This window comes from Sardina pilchardus, chromosome 22 (assembly GCF_963854185.1).
Source record: "Sardina pilchardus chromosome 22, fSarPil1.1, whole genome shotgun sequence".
NCBI lineage: Eukaryota > Metazoa > Chordata > Actinopteri > Clupeiformes > Clupeidae > Sardina > Sardina pilchardus.
In genome coordinates this window covers 9,855,993-9,880,992 of record NC_085015.1, presented here as the reverse complement: position 1 = coordinate 9,880,992, position 25,000 = coordinate 9,855,993, and the positions used below count along the sequence as shown (strand labels likewise).

Here is a 25,000-nt window from a genome sequence, read left to right as displayed (position 1 = left end):
GAGATTCGATCAAACATTCGAGACTCTGGATATCGATGTTGACCGCTAGCAACAGACACCCAGAAGCGTTTGGGGGGCGTTTAAAGGTCTACCCCACTCCGGCTGTCTCTCCACATCCAACCAGGCGCTTAATCCTTGACGCCCAAATCGCTCAACCACTGTCCACAGAGGACACGCCACACAGAGAGAACTGCTGAAGAGGGTGCACTATATTTCCTCCGGTTTACTTCAGTGAAGAGGCACTGGCCATCATCTAATCTGTCCATTAGATGATAGACGTCGTCTTCTATCGGTCAATCTAAGATGGAGCCCAGATATCGCCATGCTAGAAGAGCACTAAAGTGGGGAAACTGTTTGTGTTGGAACATAACCCAGATTCCTGTCTGATTTCAGTAGATAGATGGGTACTTTGAGAGGGTTGTGGGTGGTGCGGGTGGGGAGGGGGGGGGGGGTGGAGAACATGTTTTGGTGTGCAGAGTTCGTAGGGGTGGTTGTCCAGGTGAGGTCTTACCTGTCTGTAGCCGACCATGATGATGCGCACGAGGACCACGTTGATGTTGGTTCCCAGGGATTCGTCATGGTAGATTTCATCTACCTGGGGGAATGAAGCAATAAGGGAGGAAGAAAGACACAGAGGGAGAAGGAGAGAGAGAGAGAGAGAACGAGGGATGAGAGAGAGAAAGAGGGAAGAGAGAGAGACATACACAGACAGAGAGAGCGAGGGAGAGAGAAAAAAGAGAGAAGAGCCATCATTGACAGAAATGAAGCACACTGCTCCCAAAGACATTAGCTCTCTCTCATGGCTGAGTGCCTAGCCTCTAAATGGCCTCTTCCATGCTGTACACACACACACACACACCTCGCCCCATTAGATCTGTCAATCAAATCATCCCCCCCCCCCACACTCCCCCCACAAAAGAAGAGCAAACATCCATTAGCTAGGTAAGGGGGACAAAAGTGATCAGCGTTTATGATCACTTACCGTGAAATCCCACTGATTAGATGACACGGCCCATTATAAAAGGGCCCCATTTTTATAAGAAGGGCAGATAAAGTTCACAGGTCTGAGGTAAACAGAGAGAGAGGCATCCAAAGAAAAGGTGTAGACCACGCAACACACGACTACAGTGAAGCGAGAGTGGGAGGGAGAGATGGAGGGAGGGAGAGATAGAGGGAGGGAGGGAGGGATAGAGGGAGGAAGGGAGGGTGAAAAAGAGCAGTACAGAATTGGACTCAAGGACGCATTCTTCAGAGATGGTAGGACGGGCGTCCAGGTTTGAATTCCTCACCCCTCATCATGGCTACCCGCGAGGGCCTCAACTCCAAAACAATCCGCCCGCGAGGGGAATGGCTGTTTTCAGCGGAGACCGAGTTTACAGAAACACCACTTACTGACGAGCTTCTCTCTACCTCGCTCCGTTTCAAGTCAAGTCAACTTTATTTATACAGCGCATTTCATACACAGAGGTCATTCGATGTGCTTTACCTAAACACAAGCAAACAGGAATAGCTAACAACGCAAAAATAAGCACACAACAACATGTTCAAATCTGCCTCACAAACAACTTAAACACAAACTCAAACACAAGTCTCCCTCACAAACGCTTAAACCGTCATTGAGATCCGCCATCTATCCCTCTCCCTCTCTCCCTCATTCTCTTCCTCTCTCCCTACGTCTATCTTAACAATCCAGTGCACTCATTCACCTCTTTCATGTGCCTCTCAGTAGACTTTTGATGTCCCCCCCCACCACAACCCACAGAAACGCACACACACACGCACACACATACACATGCTGGTGGCTACAGGCAACCCCGACCACACACAAACAAACACACACAAACACACACACACAGACACACATACACACACACACACACACACACACACACACACACACACACACACAAACAAACTCACACATGTACACTGGTACCTACAGAAAATACCCCCTCCCCTGCGATTTGTGATTCAACAGGCGATCATATGCGGTATCTTGTTAAGGCGGCGGGCAGCTGCTGCCCCGTGCTGCCTCTTATTATGCAATGACTCAGTGAGAGTCTGACCTACAAAACGGCGACCGGCCGGGAGAGAAAAACGCCTCCCGCCGCCACATGGCCTCCCAGCTGCAGCGGCCGCCGTCATGAGCAAGAGAGAGTCTGGAATTCCAATCAAATGCGGAGATGGAGATGTGTGTGTGTGTGTGTGTGTGTGTGGGGGGGGGGGGGGGGGGGGGGTAGGGGGGGTTGCATTTCCATGCGGACTTGTTTTATCTTTATGCACCCAGCCCTCATCACCTCCCACACACATGCGCACATGTAAACATACATACATGTACAGTAGACACACACACAAACATTTGCACACACACCTACAGTTTACACATTGTGCAGATACACATACAGATGCATTCCCCTTGAAACACACACACACACACACACACACACACATACAGTATACACAGATAGGATAAACATATGCGCATTCACACACAGACACATTCCCCAAGAAGCACACAAATGTATGCATGCAGACACACACACACACACACACACACACACACTTCCTCCTCTACATGTCAGCACAGCTCTACAGCTTTAGTCTTGACACAGCTCTAACTCCTGATGTGTCTGTGATGTTTTTGTGTGTGTGTGTGCGTGTGTGTGTGTGTGTTTTCTTTTTTTTTTTTTAACTTGGTAGGAAAATGAGGGCCAGTCACACAGACCCTGTCTTTGTTCTCCACAAATCCATACTGTTCGCTCCCCCGGCCCTGAGAGAGAACAAAGACACACACACGTGCCAGCAGGCCCAGTTGGTGGTGGTCTCTCTCAGGCACAGCAAGCGGACACCACACACCGAATCTTAGAGCTACGACCAACGCAACGCACACTCTCTCCCCTTCTTCCTTTCTTCCCTCTCTCCTCTCCTCTCTTCTCCTCTCCTCACCCTCTCTTTCTTCCATCTCTCCTCTCCTCTCTCTTTTTCCTCTCTCTTCTCCTCTCTCCCTCTCTCTTTCTTTCTTCCCTCTCACCTCTCCTCTCTCTTTTTCCCCTCTCTTCTCCTCTCTCCCTCTCTCTCCTTAGACGTTTCTTTTTCAACGGTCTCTGTCTGCCTGTGATTGGAGACTGGAGAGAGGGAGAGTATCTTTCACTCTCTTTCACTCCTTTTGCTGTGGAATCTGTCTACCTGTGATGAGACAAGAGCGTTGAATGATCTCAGTTGCGACTCAGAGAGAATCTCCCACTTTGTATCGCTCTCTCTCTCTCTCTCTCTCCTTCTCTCTCTCTCTCACTCATTTTCTTTGGAGTCTGTCCACAGGCTACAGTGTGGAGAGAGTGAGAGAGGAGAAATAAATAAAAATAAAAGAGACGAAAGCAGAAGAGGTTACAGCACTCGACCCAACCCAGTCTGGCTCTTGACCCCCTGCTTAATGGACGCCATCAGTCTGTGCTCCGCTGAAGAGCATCTTCACTGCAGGTGGCTCCTGCAATTCCAGGCACTCTGATTTACAATGATGAAGCCCACTAGTATCCACCAGGGATTTACATCCCTACAAACCTCCTGTGTGCCGGCAGGCCCTCTCATTACGGTGTCCTGATGCAATCTGGCTGAAATTTAATGTCGAAACCCCCCCGCTGGGACGTTTACGTAAAAATGCACAGGGTCTGTGTTCTCGTAATTGGCCAAGGCGAACTTCTACAACCTCTCTCATTGTGCTCGTTAAAGGGTCTGTACGTTTGACGATTCTCAAAAAAAAAAGACACAGACTCTTTCCCTGGAGTCCAAAGAGCGGGAGAGCGTTTCGGGACTGACCTAACGCGCCGTCCGTCTCCAGTTCCTGTGCGTCAGTGGCCGAGGGCCGTCTGTCTGACTAAATCTGTTGGCGCGCGGCCGAGCATTGCTGACGGCGGGTCGTCTCGTCTCGGAGCGGAGAGAAGAGGAGCGGTCCGAAGACCCGGGGAAAATTGGCTCTCGGCTCCCGAGAGACCTGATGACTGCAATGACTGGCTGAGCAGGTGATGTAAGGGTGTGTGCTTGTGTGTGTGTGTCTCTGTGTCCGTGTGTGTCTGCATGTGTCTCTGTGTTTGTGCTTGTTTGTGTGTGCTTGTGTGCGTTTGCATGTGTCTCTGTGCTTGCATTTGTGTGTGTGTGTGTGTGTGTGTGTGTGTGCATGTGTGTGCATGTGTGTGCGTGTGTATGCGTGTGTGTGTGTGTGTGTGTATGGATGTGTGTGTGTGTGCGCTTGGCCTAAAAGGCCGTTTTTGTCATGAGAGCGGTATGTGCTGATGATCAAATCCACTCTGGGGAACTGGGAAAGCAGGGACGGCCAACGGGGGGTGTTGGGAATGAGGACTGTTGACATGTATTAGTGCTGGTGTGTGTATGTGTGTGTATGTGTAGGGGGTGGTGTGTGTGGAGAGAGAGCCCTATTAAGTTACAGTACACTAATGATGTCATTGTTTTGAATGGCCCTGTTGAGAGAAGGGCAGGCGAGACATAGCGAGAGTCTCACAGTAGCCGAGTCCCAAGCAGGAGAACTGGGAATGCTATGGGCTCTTCTCAACCCTCCTCTCTCCTCGATCCTCCATCCTCAGTCCTCCGGCTCGTTCCCACTGATCTACATAAAGAATGATGGGGCGGCAACAATGGGAGAGTCTATCCAGTGTTCTTTATAGATCAGTGGGGACGAGTAGGACCGAGGAGAGAAGGTTGAGAAGAGCCCACCGGATGCTAAATGCGTAAATAGTGCCTCTCGTTTGCCTGTGAACGCACAGAGCGCGACGCAAACTGACCCGACAATTTAGTTTTGTACCGTGTGATTTGTGCCGTTTGATGCACAGAAGGATGATAAAGAGAAGCATTGAAAAGGTGGTGATGGGAAAGAAAATGTCCAATCGTGTAAACGGCTGGATGTCGTCGTAACGGGAGCGTGAATGGAAGCTGCCAGAGACTCAACCAGCAGGTGTTCAGATGACCTCACAGAGACCGTTAAATGGTTTGTTGATTCAAAAAATAGGAAAACAGGTCCCTATGGTAGCGACATTCACTTCGAATGTGAAATCGTTCTAGGAGTGATTCCGACAGTCGGCCCCCAAAGTCCCAAAGGCACCATTGGGAGGTCCGCTTCCACATGAGGTGGTGAATGTGGCTAAACATGAGCAATTATAGCGTCTGACTAGTCCCTTACAGCTTAATTAATAGTGAATACTCCAGTGACCTCAAATTCCCCTGGACCTGTGTTAAGCATCGAAATTCCTGGCCCAAAGTTTAATGTTGACCTATATAACTGGGTTTGTGTTGGATCCGTAACAGAGGGCCTGTTCAAAAATTGAGGACAACATTAAAAATAGCCCCGAGCCTTTCCACAGACCATTTCAAAGATCATAAAACAACGCTGTTCCTACACTGACAAACTTACTTACAACTTACATAAGTTATTCAATCAATCTTTTAAGATTGAACATTAGTCTGGGGAGTCTGCGCTTTATTTCTACTGCACAAGAGGCATGATCAATGGGCATAGTTGAAATGAGACCAACGATCCGACTGCGCCTTTTGGATAAGCTCGTTTGTAATTGGTCCCAGAAGATCAAAAAATCGCCGGCATATCAGACAGGGTTTACCCAGTCTAAAGGCATGTGTTTCTTGGCACAAAGGTAAACAAAAACTAAATCCGTATCTGTTCCATGAAACATTGTGATTGACAAAGACCAAGAACACTGACATCTTGAATGACCCTTGACTTCCAAGAGCTCTATGATTACAAGGTCCTCTCCTTTTCGTTATTGGTCATTATCCTTTCCATGACATTTCTTTGACAATTCCTCAATCGTGTCACGCACGCACGCACGCACGCACGCACGCACGCACGCACACACACACACACACACACACACACACACACACACACACACACACAGAGGGAGAGTGGGAAAATACAGGAGAATAAAAGACCAAAAGGCCGCTTTCTGTGCAAGCAATTCTGTGGCAACTCCTGACTTTGTCCAGTAATCGCTCCCTCGGAGAGGGTTTCTCCAGCTGATGGGCACTGCACTCCGGGGACCGTGGGGAAGGGCTTGGGGTTGGAAGGCTAAGAGACTGAGGGAGCAGGGGATCAGAGAGAGAGAGAGGGAAAGAGGGAGGGAAGGGAGGGAGGGAAGGAGGGAGAGAGGGAAAGAGGGAGGAAGGGAGGGAGGGAGGGAGGGGTTGCGTTGGGCATGAAGTCTCCCTCCACACACTGTCACTGTAGCCTGGGGATACTGTCAGTGACTACTGGTCCTTGCCTTTAGAAATGGTATGTCTAGCAAATTGAACAAATTGCATTGTCTGAAGGGTATAAAAACATGTCTCGCCTTTTTATGACCTTTTGACAGTTTGACAGTTGACAGAAACAACGGCTACACCAACATCAGCCCTCCAAAACCCAGAGCTGCATGTGGGCGCTATGTGTTCACATCTAAAACGCTCTCATCAAACGAGCAAGCAAAGCGAATCATTGCTCATTTCAACCTTCTTCCTGAATCAAGCTCCAAGCTGGAGGATTTGCACATAAACTCCGATGCCCCGCTGTGGTGACTGCCGCGGGCTGGGCCACTGCCCCCCCCACTCCCCCTCCACACACACACACGCACACACACACACACACACACACACACACACACAAGGAAACACACACACACACACACACACCCCACTTCCCCTCCACACACACACACACACACAAACACACACACACACACGCACACACACACACGCAAGCATACACACACACACACACACACACACACACACGCGCAAGCATACAGTACACACACACGCACACACACACACAGACCCACAGCACACATACACATACACATGCACACACACTCACACAAATGCACACACACACACACACACACCTTTTCCCCAAGCGCCACTCAGCTGTGCAGTGCCGCTCCGTACTCCTAACCGCCCCCCCCCCCCCCCCCCCCCCCCAGCCACCACCACCACCACCTCCACCCCCCAAGCCTCTCGACTCCCAGTCAAGTCCGTAATTGGCCGACTGCAGCTAATCGGACCACCGCGGCGGGGGCCAAATGGTGACTGTTACAGAGTGAAACCAGCACCCTGTGAAAATCTGACTCGCGGGGATTTCCCAGCTCTAATCAGCTTAAGGTGGCAGGAGCTGGTGGAACCCATAATGAATGAGCTGAAGTTTTTCTCTTTTTTACCTCGCTCTCTCTCTCTCTCTCTCTCTCTCTTGCTCTCTCTCTCTCTCTCTCTCTCTTGCTCTCTCTTTCCTTCTGCTTTTTTTCTTCCCACCACCCCATCGAGGCTAATTCATCAAGCTCCAAGCCACAGCAGTGGTATCCATTTGGGATTTCTCTCCCTGTCTGACCCGTGAAATCACAGGGGGAAACAAAGAGGTCAGATCATGGAGATGTGATAGCATGCTATGGAGAGCTTTGTTGTAGCACGGCTAATTGGGTTGAATCTCAAACGAAACAAATGACATCGACGCACTTCAAATTGCATGAAAGTAAGAGAGAAAAAAAGGCGATGAAAGATGATAATGAACACGGTCATACTTCTTTCCTATCTCCAGCTGCAGTGTGGCACTTCAAAAAACCCCATCTAATCACTTCTCTCACTGCAATCCCAGGACTGATTGATTGAAGTAGGGAGCCATTTGAGGGCCAAGTCCCCAAAGGCCTGAAAGGAGTTTTAATGAACGAAAGAAAAGGGGACGTTTCTCTCTTTTTTTTCTTTCTGCGAGAAGACAGACAGACGGACGGACGGACTCACGATGTTCATGAGGGTCAGGACGTAGTTCTGGACGTGCTCCTTGCCGTGGAAGCGCACCACCGAGTCGTCCACGGCCAGCAGGACCTCGATGTTGTAGTCCTCTTTCTTGGCGGCCCGCCGCTTGCGCTCCGACTCGGTCAGCTTCTGCTCCACCGCGTCCAGGGCGTTGGGCAGATCCGCGATGCCAAAATCGGCCACTGGACAAAAAGAGGAACACAGCGATTCAGGGTTAGGTGACACGTACGTTAAACTTTACATTCACCTTCACATTCATTCATCTGATGCTTTTATCCAAGTAACTTACAACATTCAAGGTACACAATCCAGGTATAATCAAAGTAGAATAAAAGTACAGTGCCACTATGATATTTCCCACTAGTAGTACCACTCACATAGAATAAAATGAAGCCAGAGGTCTGAGACTGACCTTGATGTCTGAATGCAAACGTAGTGGTAGTGAATAGGGTCCACTTGCCACTTGTCACTTCCTCGAGTAGTGCCTTTTAAGACCAATATTGCCCATAAAAGGAGGGCATCAGTGATGATTACATTTATACATATTTGCAGGCATATCCAAAGTGAGCAACAGCACAGATAATGTGTAGTTTTTGTGGTTATTATGAGAGATCACTGAGAATAGAAACAATGAGTTTCTCTGGGATCGTCTGCACAGTGCTCAGCCAGCTGGGCGACTATGACCAGCACAGACAGACAGAACAGGTGGCAATAGGACAGGCTGTGAGTGGCAGGCTGTGAACCAAACATGTTGTTGTTATTCTCAGTTATTCTCTTAACATACTCGGAATATTTATATATATACTGTATATGCGTTAGTCACTAATCTCCACTGCGAAATTAACAAAGTTGCAAAGTTTGCAATCGCTCTGCAAACTGAGGGTGTTAATTGGCTGTCAATCAAAAAGCTCTTTAATCAAACAAGGATCTGTGAGAAGACAGATGTGTTGTTAAGTAACTTTATTGTGTCGAATTTATGTGATTAACAATTCATACTTATTGATCTGTAGCCCAGACAGCCAGCCATTCTGTTATTGTCTAACTAAAAAGGGAGCCTTGATGGGAGAGACAGTTGTCTTTTGGAAAACTAGCTTACCCTAATTCACTCTGACATCTGGGGGATACTTGTGTGCATGTTCCTCTGTGTAATTTTCCACTCGTCATGTTCATAGTGGCATGGACATAATAGTTTTGTTCAACGCACACAACTCCTTGTCTGCAGTAAGCAATGGCCATCAGCCAAGCTAGGCAAGCTGTGCGAATTATTTGGGCAACAAAACAACCATCTAAACAAGTAAGGGCAACTGCCCAAATACTACACAGCAAAGCATGTGCTAAAATGCCAATAGCACGCGAAACAAGAGATGTCTGTGGAAACAATTTTCTACTGCAATATAAATCTGAATGCTTTGGGACAAGCTGCTATAAGGCATAACTGGGAAGGCCGTGTGCCAAATGACTGAATCAATGTGTGCACACATTAAACTACTGAAATAGTGCTTACCATCCCTCTACGACCTAAAATCAACACTCTATACAGATAACAACACCTGACAGAACTCTATGTCCAACTTCATGCTAGCTTCCAAAACATACCCGACAGTAAATGTTTTGTGAATCACATTGGATAAAAGTTCAGATGTGTTTGGTGTGGTAAAAATCACAGCATCCAACAGGTTGTATCTTCCCATACAGTATCCTGTAGTCGTCGCCCCCCCATATGTGTGTGTGTGTGTGTGTGTGTGTGTGTGTGTGAATAAATCAAAAGGGAATTTGCATATAGCGACAGCCGGCAGGTAGGAAATAAGTACCTGTAGGGCATGCAAAATGCAAATACCTAACGACCACCAATAACAGCACAGCCGCCATTAATCATTTGCTAGCATGCTAACCCAGATCACACAGCACAAAACTGGAGCTGGACGTGCAAATGATGTGGTTACCTGTTCCTCATGGGACCGTATATCATGAACATTCATTTAAAGATGATACCCTGATTAGTTGCCATGAAAAGTACACCTCAAAAACGCAATAATGCCGCTGCGTTAAAAGTGTATTATGAATGTTTACCACTGATGGCAGAATAATGGCATCGGAATGACAAACGATGCGCAATCACAAAGTAAATGTATCTTCTCAAACAAAAAGATAAAGGCCAAAAATAATAACAGATAAGAGACTAAGACATCTAATCCTAATTATAGTTTCCAAGAAACATCAACATACCTGAGGCTGTCTGACATTTACCTGTTGAAGCTCTGACAGCCACTATCAGCTCTCAGACAGGTGATGTTTACAGACACCTGCGTAGGTAGACGGCATCAAAAAATGTCAGTGGAACAATCAACAGCAGTATAAGATAAGCAATAAAGGGGAATGTTTGCCACAGGGCTGAGATTTATCACATTCCATTGTAATTGCTAAGAATCCAAGACAAAACCATATAGCGAACCAAGGTGACAGCATAGGAGCAATAGAGAGTTGAGTTGCTGAGAACCCCTTGTTTCTACGTACATTCCTACTAATTACTACCTCTCCTCTTTGCCTCATGAAACTCTATAAGCTATCATTTCTACAAGGAGACGAGGAAACGAGTGACATCGTGTGAGAGATGATTTAGGAGGACAATTCACTTGGAGCTCAGTTAAATATGTCTGTGGGGAGGGCGGCTGTATCGGATGACTTTATCGAATGAGTTTATCAGACGACGTTTCAATCTAAGAATTGCTCAAGCTGTGACTATGAGGAGAGGGTTCTCCAAGGTGAGGCTATTAGGAGGATTTTCCTGGACATGTACATTCTAATGTATATAATAGATGTTATAGCCTTGCTGGCTGTCTTATGTATACTTTGACTATGAACTCAGGTGGAATGAAGGTCATATTGTGTCCTTGAGAAAGAAAGGTACCTCAGTGTATTTGTTAGCCATGTGCTCATGGAGAAGGCACTCCTCTGAGCATGGTGCTTCACACACTTGCTGAACATCACAATGGTTTAGCATTCCCTTGTCTCTGGCAGGGTTTGGGTCCTGAACACGCTACAGTATTCACACTCATACCGTCTAGTCCGATGAGATGATTCCCTGAATTAGCCATGAAAGTCTTTCAAATCGTTTTGACTACGCATATAATATTCAGCCACCTTTTCCAGTGTGCGAACTTCCCCCACCCTTTTCCTCAGAGATCTTTTTGGTTCTAAAGCACTTGGACTAGAACATTTTTCATCAAAATGCAACAATATCTTTCTACCCACTGACTACGCATATCACATTGCGGATTAATGGAACACTCATACCGTCCTCCTGAATAAAGTCTATGTCACAAATTCACATGGTAGCTGCATGAGTGTTTGGCTGCACAATGTGATCCAATACCGGCACTGGTATGAATCCTTGAGCCTTGTTCAATTCAAAAAGTCTCCAGGTCAGGAGTTGAAGTACTGACAAGAAGATTCACCCCAAACCTCTAAACTCTTCATTCTCCCTGTTCTCCTCTATAGTCTGTGAGTGGCACTTTCTGAAGATGAAGCCCTTAGGCTTATTTCCAAAAATATGCTGTCCCATAATGTCAAACCCATCTTTTTCTGCCACAGTATGAGGCATGAGGTCCCTCAGTTGGCATACAAGGAAAAACCAAATTACAAAAGATTCTACCCGAGATGCAGACAGATATGCTCTCTAGTCTGGACTCCACAACTATAACTCACACAGGCTTGAACGGGACAGTTTCATCATACTGGATCTTTGGTCATACTGACATTTTGGAGACCTGAGACATGCTGAGAGACACTGGCATCAGAATCTGTGTGGTCATTATACCCACAGAAATACCCAAGCTGCCCTGTGTTTCAACAGGTGGCACGTCGGCCTCCCCCCCCCCCCCCCCCCCCCACTAGGCAGCGGCATGGGCAGCAGTGGGCAGTGGAAAACCCAGGCGCAGAGCGTGGCGGCGGTGTCTTTCTTTTCCTCTCAATTACGCCAACTTCATGGACTTCCTGTTTCAGCCTATTTTAGAGCGCCACAAAAATAAACGCTGGAGTGGGAGAGGAGGAAGGATGGAGGTGGGGAGGTGCGGGAGGTGCGGGAGGGAGAGGTTCTCCAGCCGAGGCAAACAAGAGAGGAGAGGAGAGTAGGAGCAGGAGGCCCCTCGAAAGGAAGCGTGCTCCTCCAGAGGCTAGCGCAAAGGCGCTAGGCTACGCCAACTCCTGGGGTCAGAGGTTTGAATTCCACTGTACCGGCTCTGAATGAATCGTTCCCACTGTGTCGCAATCCACTCTTGACAAAAGGCCTGTGAAATTCCCTGAAGTTGAACGGATATGAGATTGCCGATGGAGGGCCAGTATTGGCAAGCTGGCCATCAGAGATTTGTTTAAGTAATGATGTTTAAATGACGATTATATTCTATCCTCAACATTTCAATAAAGCTGCTATGTGGAGATGTCCTAAAATAAGGTTGACCTCTGAGGGAAGGTTGACCACTAAAGCCTACCTTACACTGACAGACTTTGACAAGATTTGGGAAAGATTCTTGAAAGATTGTAGTCTTTTGAGTAAAGCTTGAATGAGGGGCATTAGTTAAAAGACTACAACCTTTCGGGGGGCGCTGTGGCGCAGCAGGCTACAGCGCTCGTACCATTTACGGGTTCGAGTGCCCACGGGGACCCAGGTTCGAATCCGGCCTGCGGTCATGTCCCGATCCCACCCCATCTCTCTCTCCCACTTGTTTCCTGTCTACCACTTCACTGTCCTGTACTAATAAAGGCAAAAAGCCAAAAAATATACTTAAAAAAAAAAAAAAGACTACAACCTTTCAAGGTTCTTTCCCAAGTTTTGTCAAAGTCTGTCAGTGTAAGGTACTGTAGGCTTAAACTGTGATGCTTCAGACACTTGTTCTACAACAAGGAAGCGTTTCCCATCCTAAGGCAAGTGACACAAAAAAGAGCTAGGAAAATTCATTTTCAGGTTCAACTGAAGTGGAAGTACAGGTGCAAAGAAGCAGAAAGCCTTTGCTAAACACCCTTGAATGTCAGCGCCATTTAATTCCTCGCTGATTGTGTTCACATACGAAAGAAACCTCGGTCACCATTTCAGACTATTTCTCGCATCGTCGCCCAGCATGTGAAATGGGGTGACTCTACGAGAAAAATGCACGCTGCTCTTGAATGGCTCTGTGATGTGCAGCACTACACGAAGGCATTTAATGGCTCTCTGCACTCTCCGACCTTTGAAGGTGTATGGTAGGCAGTAGCAGTAGGGGATAATCACAACAGCCTGGATGAAGTAGATTAGACTGTGTGTGTGTGTGTGTGTGTGTGTGTGTGTGTGTGTGTACAGTATGTACGTGTTTTGTGTGTTTGTGGTGTCTGTCTATGTCTACAGTATGTGTGCAAGTGTACATGTATATACCCGATGTCCTGTCTGTGCCCATGTCTGTGCATCTACTGTATGTCCAAGTGTACACACGTGTGTGTGTGTGTGTGTGTGTGTGCGCTTGTGCATGTGCGTGTCTGTATCAGTGTGTGTGTGTGTGTGTGTGTGTGTGTGTGTGTGTGTGTGTGTGTGTGTGTGTGTGTGTGTGTGTGTGTGTGTGTGTGTGTGCATGTGTGTGTGTGTGTGTGTGTGTGTGTGTGCATGTGTGTGTGTGAATGTGGTGTGATAAGGGATTAACTGCTCATCCGCTGGAGGGCCCAGTCATGGTGGTTGTCCGCCCCAGCTTACCCCCACTGGAGTTCATGCTCGCTGGCTCCCTGAGAGTGGGACGTGGGGGCTTGGGAACAATCGACTGAAATAACATTTCCCACTCCAGTGAGCGCGGCAGGGAGAGAGAGTTTTGGGACAGGGCAACACAAAAAAAAATATTTAGAAAAGGGAAGCAGGATTCTAGCTGTGTGACTAAATCAAATCCAGTCATCGGTGAGTCGGTCGTCCACGCTAAAACGCCGGACAATAAAAAAAAGACTCCGCTCTGCGGGCAAGAATGGCAGGAATGCCGAACGGGAACTGTGTGTCATCAGCATCACCGATTTTTGTTGTTGTTGCCAAAAAAAAAAAAAAACACTCCTTTCAAACACATGGCCATGATTTGTCATGTGGAGCATGTTTTTGTAACATTTGCGCAAAACAAGCTTAAAAAAAATCAAACTAATCACCTCCCCAAAGGTGAACGTGATTCCCAGTTGGCTCACAAATCTCAGAATTGGGGTTTTACTGTCGTGGGCTACTGGAGTGTATAGTGTGGCGCCTTTGCCCAAAGGCTCTGTGAGTACTCCCCCAGATGCTACGCACCTCGATTGTGTGGGGAGGACGACTTGCAAAATTCATATAACAACTGGCGCCATTTTACCTCGGAAGGGCATGTGTGTGTGTGTGTGTGTGTGTGTGTGAGAGAGAGAGAGAGAGAGAGTGTACTGTATATGTGTGTGTATATGCGCGTGTGTGTGTGTGTGTGTGTGTGTGTGTGCGTGTGTGAGAGAGAGAGAGAGAGTGTGTGTGTGTGTGTGTGTGTGTGTGTGTGTGTGTGAGAGAGAGAGTGTGTGTGTGTGTGTGTGTGTGTGTGTGTGTGAGAGAGAGAGAGAGTGTGTGAGTGTGTGTGTGTGTGTGTGTGTGTGTGCTTCACCCCTGGCCTTCCATAGGCGTCCACATTCCTCATTTTACCAGCTGCTGCTGGGAACAGCGTGGCAGTCCGTCTGGCCCTCCGGTCTGGACGTGAAAGCCGGCCGCCGCCACCCCCACTCCACCTCACCCCCACTCCACCTCACCCCCACTCCACCAACCCCACCTCCGACCCACCCCCACTCCAACCACCTCACAGCCCCAGCCCCAGAACCAACAGTGCAGATCTCCACTGCTATTTTTTGCTCCACCTTTCTCCACCTCTCACCTACCTTTCCCGTAGCCATCGGGGGGCCAAACACCAGCACCAACAGATCCGGCACCCATGTCTCTCCATCTCCCATTAACGTATAACTGACATGTACCACAGCACCAGTTTCACATAGACTGATGTTATAGCTTGGCTGGTGTCCACCAAGGATTCTGAGTAGTTCTGGGAAAACCCATCGCATGGGGAAATCAAAAATCCTTGATTACTGCTCCGTTTCAACCCCCTTTAGTGAAATGTCACCAACACCAAGTTTTGATAACCATCCTAGCAACATCCTATATACCATCTATCCAGGATGTGGCTAGGATGGTATCAGAACCTGAAGTTGGTGAAATGTCACCATGTGATGGGTTTTCCCAGATCCCATCACATCTGAAGTAGGGTTCAGACTAAAGATTCCCGACGAGACAAGACGAGCCGCAACGTTCCAAAACCTTGCGACTGCGACTCAACATGTTTAATGCTCTGCGACGGCTTGCGACGGCTTGCAACTACGTGCAACTTCTAATGCACACCACTGCCACTCCGTCTAGTCGCGTCGGGAATCTTTGGTCTGAATTGGGCTTGAGGGTGTATGCCTGGCTCTGTGTGAACGCCTGTTTCCTCCCATTGTTTGTGCCGATGCGGTCACTAAGCTACAAGCGTACCAACTGGGCATGGACGGACTCCAAACAAACCAGAAAGTATAATAAGAACGACTACGCATTTGTGGTGTGCACAGCTGTTGGTGTGGTGAAGACGAGGGCATGCAGTGCTGAAGTCCACGTGCTGTGTGCGAGAGGGTCAATCGTGACACATTCTGGACACGGCCACAAAGACTGGTCGTCAAGGAGAGCCATCAGGGCTCATTGTCATGTAGACGCATCAAGCTAATTCTCATGCTTTAGATGGAAAACCAGGCCGATGTTAATGGCAGACACTGCCTGGTTGCCTGGACCGTGGGCGCGATTGGGTGCGTCATCAAAGGCCATTGAGCGGCAACAATGCGGTTCTGCATTACACAATGTTCATGTATCTATGCATGAAAAGTAAGTGTGATAAAGGGTTTGACACTTAAGCTGAATCAGATCTGATAGAGCTTATTTAAACCTTAAGATCCTCTTAAGATTTGAATAAAGAGAAGCGTATAGAAAATGTTTCATCAAGGCTTTGAGTGACTTTGTACTATTCAGGAGAACAGCAGAATAAGACAGAGAGAGTGAGAGCGAGAGAGATAGAAATAGAGCGAGGGAGAAAGAGAGAGAGAATCTACATTAAAGTAAAGCCTGAATAAAGAAAGCACGAGTCCCATTATCAGCCGTCATCGCGATGCTCATCTTCTCCCCGGCCCGCACGCATACCTTCGTTGTGCAGGTGTTCTTTGGGTGGACTGGGCTCTTTCTTGATGGCGGAGCGTCGGTAGACCACGTGGACGCGGCCCTTGACCTCCACCTCTTGCTGGCCCTTCTCCAAGGGCTCGATGAAGAACTCCTCATTGTCCGTTCGAATGAGGCCTGCCTGCAAAGAAAGAAAGACACAAAAGAATGAAAAAAAAAACAGGTCATAACATTTCTCCGTGTCTGTGTCACCAGGTTGTTTCTATAAGATGACGCACATCCAGTGCTGGTAAACAGAGGTGCTGGACGGAGGAAAAGGTCAATAAAAAAACGATCCGCACACCAGATATTGTTCCCGTAAAACATTGAATGGTTTACTACCCAGCATGTGACGTCTCAGGGTCCGAGGAAGGGCTTGAAGGGCCACGTGCTAGGCAGTAACACATGAAACGTGTAGTGTTGTGTGTGTGTGTGTTTGGGGAACAACATACAGTATTGTCTGTAGGATGTTCAAACATGCGGTACATCACCATATAGATCCATTATGATCCATCTCTCTCTCTCTCTTGCATAATAAACATGAATGTATCTGTCAGACAACATGAACAGGGGTGTCACAAAATGAAGAGAACTACAAAGCGTGTGTGTGTCACAGGTGAGCAGTAGCATCCAGCTCCTTGTGAGGTTTCAATAAGTGAAGGACACAAAATGGTCCGTCAAGGCTTTGTCGCATTGTGTGATTTGCTCTAGACTAGACTGCTCAGGAATGCTGCAGAATAAAAGCAGAGAGAAAAATAGAGACGGTTCAATTCGCTTTAGTGTGACCTCTACGTTTTGTAAAATGTGATTGTTGGGATGTCATTGCAAAACTCTTTTCAGTAAGAAGACATAGATCAAGAGTCAAGACTACACTCCTCCGGCTTATAAAAGAGAAGGATTACACATAGTACACATATAGGTACACAGTATCTTCAATATTATTAATTCATATAATACATGATTTCTTGCGTTTATTTTACTAAACTAGACGTGAACTGTCAGGGCGCTGTAAGATGTTTTTCTCTGCAGGGCGAATGCTAAACCTCTTGTGATGCTACACTCGCAGTTCAGCTTTACAAACGCCTCGACCGCAAAACAGACGCAGTGCACATGGTCGGACGTCTGGTCGGTCAGGTGTGGGAGAAATATGGGCCCAGCGGAGCTCGCGCGTCCCCACCCATTCTTTAGAGACGGCTAAGCTGTCATTTAAGCCCGTGAAAAAAAAAAAAGTGGAAAAGCGAGATTCTCAGCAAACGTTTTGGCAGGCGACAACAAGCAGATGTGTATTTTCGGAAGCGCCAGACGAAAAAGCTATACTTGGGGCCTCGGAGGTTCAACCAGGATCAGCAGGGACACCAGTGCAGCGGACCGCTAAATATAAACAACACAAACAAAGTGTTAATCTCGCCAGCATTTTTGGCATACTCGAGATAAAATAGACGTTGAGAGGCGACGTCGCGTTGCATTCCAAGGGGTCGAAGGTTGACATTTTGCGAGTGTGTATATGCACGGAGAGAGGAGGGTGGGTGGGTAGGTGGGGAAAATTGTGTGTGTGTGTGGGGGGGGGGGGAATTGGAGAGGGGAAAAGTGGGGCTTCGGATATGAAACCAGGAAATGCCGAGAAGGAAGCGCTTGGCTCAGCTTTCTGTGGTGTACAGGGTGAACTTGGGCAGTCTGGGCAGACGTTGGCACAGGCTCGCGAGCCAAACATCTGGGAGGCATCGCAGAGCACAGCAGAAGCTGGGGGACCATGGAGAGACGATGGCAGAGAAATCAAGCCTGTGGCTTGGACTCTCTCTCTCTCTCTTTCTCTCTCTCTCTCTTCTCCCTCTTACAACTTCAATCTCTCTTTGTTTCTCTCACAACATATCCGTCTCTTCTCTCTGTCTGTCTCTCTCTCTCTCTTTCTCTCAAAACGTGCAACTCATCTCTTTCTCTCTTTCCACTCTTTTTCCCTCTCTCTCTCTGTCTCTCACTCGCTCTGAAGATACAGTATGCAATTCTCCGTCTCTCGCTGTCAACTCTCCCTCTCTCGCTGTCTCTCTCTGCGGACATGCCATACTTAATCGCTTTGCTCCCCACAGTCAGTCATCCTCCTCTGCCCTGACACAGGAAGGGTTCTAGCTGATGTGTTTTGATCTGACAGCCCGTAATCATCTCCACGGCCTTGCGCAACAGTAACAGAGCACTTTCGCCTGCGCTGCAGGTACAGTCTCTCTCTCTCTCTCTCTCTCTCTCTCTCTCTCTCTCTCTCTCTCTCTCTCTCTCTCTCCCTCTCCCTGCAGGTCTACTTGGCATCTAGCCACACCTGCCTGATGGCTTTCCACTCTGTCCTGTGCATTGGTTTATTGAGAGGCACAGCGGAAGAAATAAAATACATGGAAATGCAGGAGGAGGGGGGGGTGAGGGGGGATGCATGAAAATGTGGAGTAAAAAATATAAAAAAAATGTTGTAACAGTGGTGGACTGCCCCTGTCGTGCCACGAGTTTGCCAGTGCCCACAGGATATCAAGAAGACAAATGGGCTCACACAGAACTTCAAATAATGTTGAGATAACTTTGAGACAAAACAGTTTCAGGGAAGATAGATACGTGTGTATTTCCTAGCAGTTCTGTTTACCCTGACTGTTTTTTCTCAGCAAATTCTCATCCAACCATCTGAACTTTTTCTAGACTATCAAAGTAGGTTCAAAAAGCGGGAAAAAAACACTAAGAGAACACAAAAACACTATCACAGTTCAGATAATGTGTCCAGGGAACAGGTTTGCAGCAAAGCAGTACTATCGGATGGATAGGAGCTCTACTGATGTTGATTCCATTGTTTTCCGACCGGTGCAAACAAAGCAGGAGATAACCGGCCCTTAAACCTCAGTTCACAAGCACTGCTGGGATGGCTGCTGTAATTCCGGCAGCTCAACCTGCAATTTAGCACACGATTGCTCGGTAACCCATTATTTGTAGCCAGAGCCGCGCATGTTGTTTGATTGAAACCGTTTTGTGTGTGTGTGTGTGTGTGTGTGTGGGCGATGAAACCTCTGTGGTTTGTTTACGCAGGAAACTGCAGAGTGCAGTTCTTCTGTGCCACACACTCAGCTTGACCTAAAAAATCTGAGTCACCGAATATGGGGGACATGTTTAATCTCTCTCAACTCAAGCTTTTATCTATGAATGACAGAGTTCAAGTAACACTACAATAACCGTTTAACTAATGACTACATTGCGCTTAAAATCTAGAACATTCCTGCGATTTGACAGCTCTTCACTAGCAAGTGACACAGAACTATTTTGAACGTCATGAAGCCCCTGAGAAGCAAAGCAGCAATTAAAGTCTGCAGAGGTAAATCAAACCCAAACACTGCTTTCAGACACTTGCTGAGAGCAGTATTTATAGTGGATCGTACAAACAAACACAAACACACACACACACACACACACACACACAAACACACTGACATACAGTACATACGCATGCACAAGTAATAATCAGTCAGCAGCTGAGTGATACTGAAATAGATCTGAGCGCTTGAAAGCCAATATCTTGCTATCTTGCGTGTAATCTCACATACTTCTAGAGTCGAGGACCACCCGCCCGCCCAAACACCCTGCACTCTGGAGTCACCATGAGAGCCTCAGTCCTCCGGCTCTGAGTCCAGCTCCCATTCCCTTCAGCGTCTGACCGGTCGGCCAGTGTGGCTTACTCCGAGGGGTCAGAGGTCGCTCTGATCCTGTGAGAAGGGGGCCCTTGAAGCTGGGGGAAGGAGGAGGAGGAGGGGGGGGGGGGGTTAGGGGGGGATTACCCTCCGATTCCCCTCCCGTCAGCACTCACCTCGCCTCGGTGGAGCTGCTTGGCAAAATATGACACACATGTCAGAGGATTACCTCCAGATAGGAGGGTTTTAACACGCCGGGGGGACAACAGCTCGCCTTGTTGATTGGCGTTTGCGCTGAAATGTAATAAACCGCCCTGACACAAAAACCTCTCGGGGCCCCCCCCTCATCTTAAAACATGAAGATTGCTACGCTATCCTGCATAATACGAAGGAAAAAGAGGGAAAAGAGAAACGAAAGCCCCCTGAGAAAGAGACAGAGAGAGAGAGAGAGAGAGGGAGGGAGGAGGGGGGGCAAGGAAGGGGAAGGGGGAGGGGGGTGAAGTGAAAACTGATTAGACTTTTGTGGGAAAAACATCAGAAGAATGAGTGATTAAGTCAAAGGGGAGTCCTGCTGAGATATGGAGGAGACTGTGGGAAAGAATGCATGGCTGGTACCACAGCACGGCTGAGCAGCGTCAAATTAATAACTCGGAGGCAGGTCTTCACGCTACGCAGGCCATATTAATGCGGGGGGCATTACTCCATGACAGAGGGCACAGTAAATGACCCTCTGGTGGGTTGCAATGGAGACCTGCGTATTAGATAGCCTTCTTACTGTAATCACTGCTGCATAATCTAGCATATCTGTGTGTGTGTGTGTGTGTGTGTGTGTGTGTGTGTGTGTGTGAGAGAGAGAGAGAGAGAGAGAGAGAGGAGGGTAAGGAAGTAAGAGAGAGGGAATGAGGGACAGCAAGAGAGAGAGAGGAAGCGAGCAAGAAAGAAAGGAGAACAAGTGAAATGGGGAAAAAAGTGAAGAGAAAAAGAGAGCAAGAAAGACAGACACGTCGAACAGAGCACAGAGAGTCAACATCAGAGAGGGACAGAGACAGACAGACAGACACAGACAGCCAGACAGCCAGACAGCCAGACAGACAGACTGTGTGTGACAGAGTGTTAAAGTGAGGGATGGATTGTGGTGGTGCGGTACTGTACTGTACTGTATGTGCCTGAGTGAAAAAGGTGGCAGAAAACACCTTCCTGGTGGGCCTGGTGGGAGGGAGGCAGGGAGGAAGGGAGGGAACATTTCCAAACACTCATTAAATCATTTCTGTCTGCGAGCAAAGGCCTCGCTTTGTCAATTACCCCGGCTACCAGCATAGGTGGCACTGAGGCCTGTCAGTCACTGCCTGGCCCTGCGCCATCCGTCAAAACAGCACAGCCCCTTCACCGCTTCCTTCAATGTGTGGGCAGCCTTGCTGACAATTTTTAGATTGAAGACTTGTGATGATCTGTCACCCAACAGATTAATCCAGCCTCCATGTGCGAAGGATATAAGATGACAGCCTCTGAAATGAAGCCAGTATTGTGCGCTCCTCCTCGATACCTACTGTACGGTAACGCACCTATTTCTTTCAGCGATACATGTTTACGTTTTCAGTGTTTGGCGCTCGAGCTTGACAGCCAGGAGTTTTGCCATTTTGAGAGGCATGCCCTCACACGTGCCTCCTTTCGGTCTTTGTATTTTTGGACGTCGTTTTTTTTTTTTTCGTGTGTGTGTGTGTGTGTGTGTGTGTGTGTGTGTGTGTGTGTGTGTGTGTGTTGCACACGCTCCTTTTCAAACAGAGCTGGGCTCGGTCACAGTCCCACTTGCGCTCGGACTACCTCATCTCCCCGCGGAGAGCACAGTGAAGGTTGTTGCTGGGTGTCCTTTCTCTATTTAACTTTACAGAAACACAAATAGCTCGCTCCCTCGCTTTGCTCGCTCTCTTCCCCGGGCCCACTCCCTGACACACTCATATTTCCACCACAGCCGAAATTCGACCAGCCATCATCTGCGCTAATACCTCTCTGCACACACACACACAGAGTGAGACACACACACACACACACACACACACACACGGTCCTGCCAGTAATCATAGTCATCACTCAACACCCAGAACAATGATGGGAGTACATCTAAAACACACAGCTGTTGCCATCGCACAGGGCACACAGATCCGCCTTTCATTGTGCCTTGTCCCTCATCAACACAGTCATACACACACACACACACACACACACACACACACACACACTTTCCACTTGCTTTTATCTTGCCAATCTATACCGGTTGTGAGTGCTGTGAAGTTATTACGTCTCTCTCTCTCCCCCACCCTGTCTTTCAATTGCCAGTACTTTCACACCACTTCTTTCTATCAGCCATTCAATTTCACGACATTCAAATGTGTCAAGGATGAATGACAGTGATATTCCCAATCTCTCCCTCTCTCTCTCTCTCTCTCCCTCCCTTTCTCTCTCTCACTCACTTTCTCTCTCTCTCTCTCTCTCCCTCCATGTCCCATCCATCATGCCCAGAATGCCAGGGATGAGAGATCTTACCCCCTCTGGGCCTTGATGGCCGGGCACCAGAATAACGTAATCCCTCACCCCGCTACACCCCCCCCCCCCCCCCCAGCCCGGCTGCCATCCTACCCCAGGAGGGTGATGTCATGTACCATTCTCTCTTGGCCAAGGCCTGGCAGGCGAGGAGGATGGCACCAGCTGGGAGCGCTTACAGTATGCTGAGGTGGCCGATGACGGACAGACATGTCTGGCACTGAACGGGCCTCTCCATTGTGTGTGTGCGTGTGTGTGTGTGTGTGTGTGTGTGTGTGTGTGTGTGAGTGTGTGAGTATGACTTGTAACACTTGTAACAGGATGGCAGAGGGCAATTAGCCTATTTCTCAAGCCCAAGGTTTCTAGCAACGTTGAGCTGATGTTGTTGATAACTTGGCAGGGTACACCGCCCTCCCTTTCCTGGCCTTTCCGGTAGACTGCGCTGTTGAAGAGTAACTTTCTACGACTCTGTTTACACCTTCGAACATAAACCTTATAAAACAGTTTTGAAAAAAGCACTGTTTGTTGACCACGGACAGCCGGCAGCATTGAAATTTCATTAGAAGTTGGTTTACACCTTGGCAACGTTTTGGGCTAATTCGGTTTCTCAGATTGGCACAGGCTGTGTCTTGCAGATTGCATTGGTACCTTGAGATCATTAATGAAAGTTCATTACGCTTCGAGTCAAGTATACGCTGAAACACCTGCTATACACCTTGCGTTTGACTTATATAATACATAATGCCAACTGCCAGAGGAGACAGAAGCAGCTATGCATGAGATATCCATGCAGACATCGGTTTTTTTTTTCGATCAAATGCCAAAAAGAACATTTTTGACAAATCTAACTGTTTCTGCTCAAAAAGAAGACAGAGACAAGTATGCGTGTTCAAGGGCGAAAGAAATTTGGCAAAAAAAGGACAGCGAAGGCAAGCGCTGACGTGTCTCTGTTTACGTTGGCCGAGGTTCAGCGAAACACATGGGCCTGTGTTCTATCCTTTAGTGTGTCAAGCTCACTTCCTTTTGAGGAGCTGATGCCTTATTTTCACATCCCCCCCCTCAACCCCCACACCCCTACCTTCACTATTCCCAAAGCCCCCCACACCCCCCCACATCACCCAGGCCTCAGTAGTGACCTGACAGGCTCTCTGGGGGGAACTGCACAGCCATAAACACACTCTCGAGACGAGCCTTTGGAAGGCTGTCTTTTGAGTCCTCTCTGGGGGGATGGGGTTTGCGAGGGTTGCGACTTTTCGCCCCTTATCTTCGCATGTGCAGAAGCAAACACAAGCCTCGAGGCGGAGTGGGGAAGCCAGGCGACTGTCACGGCGGTGTCTTTTGAAGGCACCATCAATGGTTTTGCGAAGAGGCCTCTGCGAAATAAAAGCTAAATAAAAAAATTAAATAAACTCATAAATATTCAAGAACAAAAACCGAAGAGGGGAAAAAAAACTCCACATTTTCGAGGCGGGGGGAAATGCCGCAAGCCTGACAACAGCGATGGAATTCATTTGGGTTATTTTCATTCCACTGTTTGAGAAGGAAGTTAACGCTGGTTGGAATGCATGACTGTTTTTTGTTCTCTATCGATCTTCTGTTTAACATAGTCAATATCTGTTAGCATCCTCTGACTCTGGCCTAAGAACAAGGACAGGGCAAAACCACATCCGTCCCATTTTGGATGCCTGTGACAGAATCGATAGCTACCACAGCATGTGGGAACATGGTCTCTTCATGCATGCATGGAGAGGCTTTGCATTGATTCATCACTTCGGTGACACAAAGTTCTTAGTGTCTGTCAACGTATGCCATTGATCACTTCATGTTCACAAGCAAAAGTAAGTTGGCAATCAACACTGTGATTAAAATGAAATAAAGACTTCGACGACCACTAGAATAATGAATATTGAAATAGTTAGAACGACAGGAATACAAACTTCAAAGCATGCCTGTATGTTTTTCACACTCATTGGAGCAGTTATTGGGATGCTTTCTTTTGTGTGTGACTGTCCGCACACTATCCACAACAGCCACCCTTCATTGTTTTTGGTACTTACAGTAAGCCGCACAGTCACAGCTAATGTGATGAAAAACACCAGTGTGTTGTCATGCATGGATGTGTAAGAGGGTAAACGCTGACCACATGTGTTGATATCTTACTCTTGCATAACATTGTGTCTGCTTACACTGAAGAATATCTGTCACATCATTAATTCACAAAATCTCCGCTAAGCTGCATCACATTAACATAGCAACGGACCGGTAACGCTTTTGAAATGCCTGTGGGATGTTTTGGTAGAAGCTATCAAACTCTGGCTTGTTGCGTTTAGGTGATAGACCTGATTTCTAGTGGGATTAATGGCTCACATATGGCCCAGGATGAAGTGTTCAACTAGACCTTCTTAAGTGGGGCTGCCTCACACCCCAGCAAAAAAACTTACATGAAAGACACCAGCTGTGTACAGAAGAAACAAAATACCTCTTGTCCTCCAACGTAAGGGGAAGAAAAAAAAATGAAAGGAGCACTTTGTGTTTTTTCCTTTTTTTGTGTGTGTGTATGGCCTCTGCCATAATCATTCTGGTGGTGGACACAGAATAGCATTGTCCTTATAGCGCTGAGTGTAATTACCTAGGAGAAAAATCAATGTCTATTTAATGAATGATTTCATTGTGTGCATACGTGTGTGCGTAACAGTGGTGCCCTATGCTGTGTTTGACTCGGATATCACTTCTACTGATGGAGGGATTGAGTACCCTTGAAAAAGCAAAGCAA

General features: G+C 47.7%; 1 protein-coding gene across 1 annotated transcript in view; it reads right to left on the bottom strand.

The window, feature by feature from the left end:
* LOC134070266 (A disintegrin and metalloproteinase with thrombospondin motifs 3) overlaps positions 1–25,000 on the bottom strand; it is a 70,915-nt gene that overhangs the window by 42,862 nt on the left and 3,053 nt on the right. The window contains exons 3-5 of the mRNA XM_062526556.1: positions 16,025–16,181; positions 7,789–7,985; positions 512–595 (exon numbers count right to left, since the gene is read on the bottom strand). Coding sequence (XP_062382540.1) covers positions 512–595; positions 7,789–7,985; positions 16,025–16,181 — 438 coding nt within the window. The remainder of the gene's footprint in view (positions 1–511; positions 596–7,788; positions 7,986–16,024; positions 16,182–25,000) is intronic.